This window comes from Betta splendens, chromosome 6, assembly GCF_900634795.4.
Source record: "Betta splendens chromosome 6, fBetSpl5.4, whole genome shotgun sequence".
Classification (NCBI taxonomy): Eukaryota; Metazoa; Chordata; class Actinopteri; order Anabantiformes; family Osphronemidae; genus Betta; species Betta splendens.
In genome coordinates this window covers 10,837,913-10,845,073 of record NC_040886.2, presented here as the reverse complement: position 1 = coordinate 10,845,073, position 7,161 = coordinate 10,837,913, and the positions used below count along the sequence as shown (strand labels likewise).

The window sequence follows — 7,161 nt, the reverse complement described above, 5'->3', positions numbered from 1 at the left end:
TATATATATATACTATATATATATATATATATATATATATATATATTATATATATATATATATATATATATATGTATTATATATATATATATATATATATATATATGTATTATATATATATATATATACTGTATGTGTGTGCAAGTGTAGCCTGCATTTTACTGTATGTGTTCACCAATACAGCATAGCCCTTTACACACCTTTACAGGTGACACAGCTATCTCCTAATAAACCTGTAGTAATATGACATGGTAATTGAATGACAAATGTGGATCGGTAATAATCTCTGTGTGTTACCATGGTAACTGGAGCGTGTTCTATAAAAGCTGCCTGTTCCCCCTCTCTCGTAGCAGTAGGATTTAGGACACCCCCTGATAATAAATGTGAATAATAATAACTATAATATCTATATTATGCTTTTTTCTTTTAAACTAGATCTTCTCTGTACAAATACATATGTAGATACACACACGGCGCAAACCAATCACTTTCTCAGAATAAATCTATATTATCTATTTACAGTATATCCAATATATTCTGTGGTGCAAAAGTACAAGACATGGTCAGTGTCTTGGTTAGATTTGTGATCTGCTGTACAAACTGGCTCAAGCGCGAAACCGCCGACAGCGTACGGACGACGGGCTCATGAAATCAATAATTATTCCGTGGACATCTTCAGTTTACCCCGTGATTTATCAAAGGGCTGCGTCTCTGCTTATGTAACATTTCCAGTGTGCGAGGAGAAATATCATATGCAAGATGGGAGTGATGCTTTTTGTGAATCTAGTCTGTGCGGAGCAATTTTCACTCATTTTTAAACGAAAGCTACTGATCTTCAGAGTGGAGATATTGCCTAAATCCAACAGGTAACATCAATATTCACACTAGGTAAGTCATTAGGAGTAAATGTACAGGGGGGGGGGGGGGCTTCAGCCTCGTCTGGGAGGAAACCAGCCCTGCTCACTGCTGCCCATGAGCAAGCAGACTCAACACGCAAGCACTCGGCTCCACTCAGAGGTGCAGGTTTTAAATGTTCCAGTGCAGCAAATCCTTTCCTGAGCTCTGCGAGGGCAAAACACTACAGAATCAGTTACTGTGGAGATGTTTGCTCACATACGTTTTGGATCAACACAACAATAAAGCACAAAGAAATATGATTGTCAGGATATGAAATAGACTTTGCGTGAGTGGCAAGGCTTTGGCTTGCTACACTGTTCTATACAGATACATGACAGGAGATGGATATGAGCGCTTGTTACCTTTGCCTTCTCCAATACAGATACTCATTATTACTTTAGCAGTAAAATGATATTTTTGTTGCCCATTTTTTTCAAAGATGAGAAAAAACTCGATGTGCACGTTTCTCAGCAATTGTTTTGTCCAACTTTGCCTAATCTACATTTAAGCTCAGCGCTTAGATATTATAAAAAAGGAATCCACCTTTCCCGTCCTTCGTATTTCACGCTATCCTTCCTTCCGCGGCTGCTTTTCTGACATTTCACAGTCGTAGCTCAGATACCTTTGTTGGACAGGTGACATTTAAAAATGCAAACGCACAACATCTCTCACGGAGTGTGAAATCTAGACAGACAACACCATTGGCTACTGGGCGACAATTTGAAGACGAAATCAAAAGAGAACTTGTCTTTCAGAAATGACATCAAACCCACTGCGTGTTCAAAAAGAACAGCTCCGTCGAGATAGTTCTGCTGCTGCTGCGACTCCCCGTCTTTTCTCTCCTTTTCTCACTGTTCAAAGTGAGCCGCCTACTGCTTAAATGTGGGCCTCGGCGTCTCACACGATGCTGCGGGAGCCGCTGGAGTTGCGGCGGCGGGTGAGCGGCATGGTGTGGTGGAGCGGCATGGGTGAGTCCGGGGGACAGAACTGGTGGGGGTGGTTGTAGGGAGGCGGGGGAGGCGGCAGGGGCGGCTGGGGGCCGTCGCCCTCGCGGACGCGCACGGGCGTGGACAGCGCCGACTGGATGAGCTGGTGGGCGGCCGGGCCTTGGCTGAGGAAGGCCTCCATGCGCCCCCGCCCGCTCTGGTCCACCACGATCACCTTGACTATTTGCTGGCACTGGATGAGCGTTTCTGGGCGGAGCTCCCCCGGCTGGACGGAGCTGAGCAGGGCGGGCGGCGCCGCCAGGGCCAGGGCCGTGGACTCAGCGGTGGGCTGGCTCAGCTGATAGGTCTGCAGCCTGTTGTGAATTGACACCTAGTTTAGGAACAGTCAGAGAACGCACGAGGAGTTACCAGCCTGAACGCAGCCTCTACGCAGCCCTCCGGTGTGTTACGCACATGGGCATGCAGGCATGCAGGTCGCAGGTCGTATGCAGAGCCAGAGCATGCAGAGGACACACACTGCTTAGTTTCCTGTCAATCATGTGGTTGCTTTACATGATTCGTTCTCACGTTCAAATGTTACACAAACACACACCAGCCCAGAGAAGGGTTGTTGGAGTAGGAGGAGGTTTTAGTAAAGTGTGTGTGTGTGTGTGTGTGTGTGTGTGTGTGTGTGTGTGTGTGTGTGTGTGTGTGTGTGTGTGTGTGTGTGTGTGTGTGTGTGTGTGTGTGTGTGTGGCCAGTGTCAGAGCAAAGCAGGAAGCTAAGAGATAAAGGGAGTGACAGGAGCGGAGAGAGCTGACACCGAGGGCCTGGTGTCTCCCTAACACAACTTACACACAACGCTAAGGGACTGACTGAGAGGCGGGAGAGAGCGAGGAGAGAGATGGGCAAAGGAATGGAAACTGGGAAGTGGAGAAACAGCCTCGTTCTCTATGCTTAATTAAAGGATGGGCTGATTTCACGCACGCGCGCACGCACACACACACACACACACACACACACACACTCACTCACTCACTCACTCACTCACACACACACACACACACACACTCTCTCAGCAAACTGTTAACGGTATCAAGCTTATCTGGCTTTGTCGATGGTATTCTAGGAGCCAGCAAGGCTTACGGTGGCTCGTGGAGGCTTATACAGTAAGGCTGGCAAGCAGCTGATGAAGGAGGGGATGTTACACGGCGAGTAAAGTGGCCGCTCATCCCCTCACGAGGCGCAGAGAGAGAGCGCCCGTGGCGCCGCTACGCCAGGCGTCTCTCGGCGCGGCGGGGACGCGCCTCGGCCAGAGCTCTTTTAAAGCGAAGCGTAAAGCAGCGTTCTCTCCAGCATGAAATCGGCCCTGTCTAACCATCACGCACACACACACACACACACACACACACACACACACACACACAGAAAGCCACGCCCTCACAGCCGACGACGCATACCCACCTGAGGGAGACGAGAGGAGCTGTGGCACTCACCTCTACAGTGTTGTTGCCGGTTTTATCGTACGCGTCCTGTTGCCCTGTGGGAGGGAAGAGGTCTGATTGTGAGTCAACGGGCACACTTCACTTCACACACACAAAAAAAACAGACTTGCTGATGCCTTTGCCAAAGCATAAGTGAGAAAATCTAACATCTGTAGGCTCCATAAACACAGTAATAGGTTCTGAAAACTGGGAGAAACGGTGAGTCTGGCGCTGTGTGCACGTAGGAAAATCCAGCTCTCAGCACCTCTTAATCTCATTAATTAGGCTGTGACAACTCAACTACAGGGAACGGCCGCGACTGATGACGGTTCCCAGCGAATAACCCTGCACTGAACCACAGCTTGTTCCTCGTCTGCGTCTGAAGTAGAAACAACTGGTTTAATATATGTGTTCTTTAGTGAGCTTCAGAGCAGCAACATGGTCCCTGTTGTTTCTAGTCATTAAGGTAACTGGTTGCAGAGCTTGCATCACAGGTGTCGACGTTCACGTTCACCTAATGAAACTAAACAAAAATGCCGCCTCAGAGTCTAATTTGGAGAAACTACACTGAGAAGTGACTGGTGGTTTTTCCTGGAGCGCTCCTCCGTGGAGTTCCTCTATTTTCTGCCTGCTCTGGAGCACCGTAGGGCCTGTTATAAGTAATGTATGCAGCTTTGTGCGTTTTATGCTGCGTGAGCAGAGCCGGCACCTGAGGGGGAGCCGCGTCCTGTGTGTGCGTCCACTTGCCCACCATTGGTGTGTATGCCATGTGGCTGAATGCCCTGCTGCCTCTCCAGTTCCCCTGTAACAACAGAAAGAGAGATTGCACCCGGCCCAACAGAGCCTATAGATGTGTGTGTGTGTGTGTGTGTGTGTGTGTGTGTGTGCGTGTGTGTGCGTGCGTGCGTGCATAAATTGAGGTCTGCGTCCTTTCCTTACACTGGATGTGTATCTGCTCCATTTCGTTGACCTCTGCGATTGCCTCTCGCAGCTCCTCGGCGAACTTCCTGAGCTCTTCCCCGCTCGGGGAGCAGAAGCTCACCAGCTGCTTCTTCTCCGAGGTAAACGGACTCAGCATGGTGATGCCGTGGGCATAGTCTGTCAGAAAGCCCAAAGAGAAAACGCTTTCACCGCGGCTTCAATTCTAAAATAGGACGCAGGGGCCTTTCAAAAAACGTCTTTTTATAAAATACTTCAGCGCTGCAGTTTTGACTTCACACGACGGTGTGGCTAAGAATACTCACAAACTCATATTTGGAGGATAATGACCAGATATATTTCAGCGGCAGCTTAAAGCAGCTCAGAGACCTGAAGGTCAGTGGTTCTCACGTCTTCTTTTCACACAAACAGCTTGAGCGTACTGACCATAATCACAGCACATAAGAGATTAAATTTAGAACAGCATGAATGTGTGTCTTACGTTAACAGCTACGGTACCTCACGCTCCCAGGCCTCTGGTAGAGGACACCAGCTTGCAGGAATAAGACAGCTCCAAAGAAGGGGCGAGTGGGGACATTATATATGGTGTGCTGTCCTCTATATGCAGCTTCATTCAGAACTCTATAAATTATCATAAATTACCTCCTCTGGTGAATACAGCCTATAATATTGTGATTTTTTCCATGAATGATCATTGAAGGTCACATTATTCCTTAAGGTACTGTACGTTCACACTTTACTCTGTGAACATGTCTTAACCTTGAACTATTTATTCATATAAACTCTATAACAGTTCAGAGAAGGACTGGAGTGTCTTTCTATTGGTGGATGTCAACAGCTTTGTGCTGACTATTCGCTGGGTGTCCTGACTCAGACTCCAAGGTAATACTGAAAACCACCGACAGAATCTTACATTCGTTGCTGAAGAGGTGAAACTGCATTCCCAGGAGACCCATGGCTTTGCAGAAGGTGTATGAAGCCGAGCTCTTCTTCTTGGGACACATTTTGAGGATCTGCAGTGAAAGCGTGCACACAGAAAGATGTCCGGCCTCATAGTTCGGCTCACGCGTTCATTCAGATCACAGTAGCGCGTCAGTGGCAGACGCTCACCAGCAGCAGGTCATTGAAGAGGAAGACCTCCCTCTGCAGCTGGGACAGCTTCTGTTTGTGAGGCTTGTTGGCGTCGGGCACCTCGAACAGACGGCAGCAGCACACCAGACGTCTGTGAGGCACGGCCAGGATCTGCGGGGCGGAGGTCAAAGAGGCAGACGCGGCAATAGAGCGGTGCAAACGGCTGCCCGCGTGTCGAGGGAAACGGGCGACCCTCGCTCAGACTCACCGTCTTCAGCCCCAGGATGGACTGCTCCACGCGGCTCACGTAGGTGACGTGGTCTTCGTTGGAGCGCAGCTCTCGCTGCTGGATCCGCTCGTAGATGCCTGCCACCATGTCTCTGGGGATGTCTGCGCCATCGTCCACACCTGAGGAAGCGGGACACGTTACACGCAAAGGCAACTATATTGTGTGAAAATTATATTGTTTTCTTCGTAAGGTGTATTGTTGAAGGTACAAACAAAAGTCAAACTGGTCTATTTTAAGCCCGAGTTGCAGCTAATGTATGTATCTGTTCAGCCACTGGACAGAGGCAGAGACGGGAGCCTCGGGGTGTGCAGTGAAGGTGATGAATTGTGTCCACAAAACCCAGACTCATATCGTTAAATCTAATGCTAAGTGAGCCTCAATTAAACGGGTCGACGCCACGGTCTGCGTGGCAGAGTTAAAGATATCAGGAATTGCCTCCTGCACCGCTGATGGTTTTCTTGATGGTTGCAAGCAACTGATGCCTTTTAGAGTAATTTGATTCAGTTCAAGAACCTGTCACTCACAAGACAGAGAGCGGAGTTTAAGTGAGGTTGATGAGCGACTGAATGTTGTAAAACTTTGGCTTCCTCTGCCCTCTTCACATTCTGGATCAGGCTTTCAGGCATATCTCTGCACTAAAAGGCTCCAGGTGTGTATGTGCGGTTACTTCACTGCAGAAAACCACTATTGTAACCTATCTGCAAATGACCAGTCCAGCTGTGTCCACAGGGAAAACCCACGCATACTATGAATACTGTATTTATATTATTAATATTTATGGAAACACTGTCTCTCTGTCTCACACACACACACACACACACACACACACACACACACACACACACACACACACACACACACACACACACACACACACACACACACACACACACACTCACTAACCTCTTAGGTTGCGTATGAAATCATCAAGGCCCATTTTGCGCTGGGGTTTGATGTTGGGTGAGTACATGTCGGTGTTAAGGAGGACAACAGCAAAGGCCAGAATGAAGATGGTGTCAGGGTTGTGGAACTGCTGGACCACATCTGGATTACACATACAGTACCTCTGGCTGTGGAGGACAAATGGGTCGACAGGGTTAGAAGAAAGCGCAGGCGCTGCTGCTGTGTCTCCAAAGCTTCCGACGGGTGAAGGGCTGTCCCACGAAGACAGCAGCAACGCAGCAGCACCAGCACCAGCATCTGCTGCTTGGTGCCAGGACGAAGAGGAGCAGCATCGCCCTACAGAATGACCTCCAGCTGGACACCGGTGGGCCCAGACTGTTGGAAACATCCCCCAATACGACCTGGGGTCACAGCCCAGCACCATGCAACCTGCGCTAAGCATTAGAAAAGCCTGGAGCCCGCTCCCTGAACAGCAGAGAGCGAATTCACACGAGCACACGTAACACATGTGGAGGATTTCAGGAGTAGAGCCTCCCCTGCAGCCAGTGCATGCTGCTGGACCAACATAGTTTGTTCTGATTCAACACCTTTACTAAATCTTCCTCTTATGTTACACTTTTGTACATTTTTAAAGATACGACTAAACCTTCTG

General features: G+C 48.6%; 1 protein-coding gene across 1 annotated transcript in view; it reads right to left on the bottom strand.

The window, feature by feature from the left end:
• Nucleotides 1-102: 102 nt before the first annotated feature.
• Nucleotides 103-7,161, bottom strand: part of iqsec3b (IQ motif and Sec7 domain ArfGEF 3b) — a 22,764-nt gene continuing 15,705 nt past the window's right edge. The window contains 8 exon segments of the mRNA XM_029153370.3: nucleotides 103-2,214; nucleotides 3,320-3,363; nucleotides 4,017-4,109; nucleotides 4,247-4,405; nucleotides 5,160-5,259; nucleotides 5,357-5,488; nucleotides 5,586-5,725; nucleotides 6,510-6,676. Coding sequence (XP_029009203.1) covers nucleotides 1,795-2,214; nucleotides 3,320-3,363; nucleotides 4,017-4,109; nucleotides 4,247-4,405; nucleotides 5,160-5,259; nucleotides 5,357-5,488; nucleotides 5,586-5,725; nucleotides 6,510-6,676 — 1,255 coding nt within the window. The 3' untranslated portion in view covers nucleotides 103-1,794.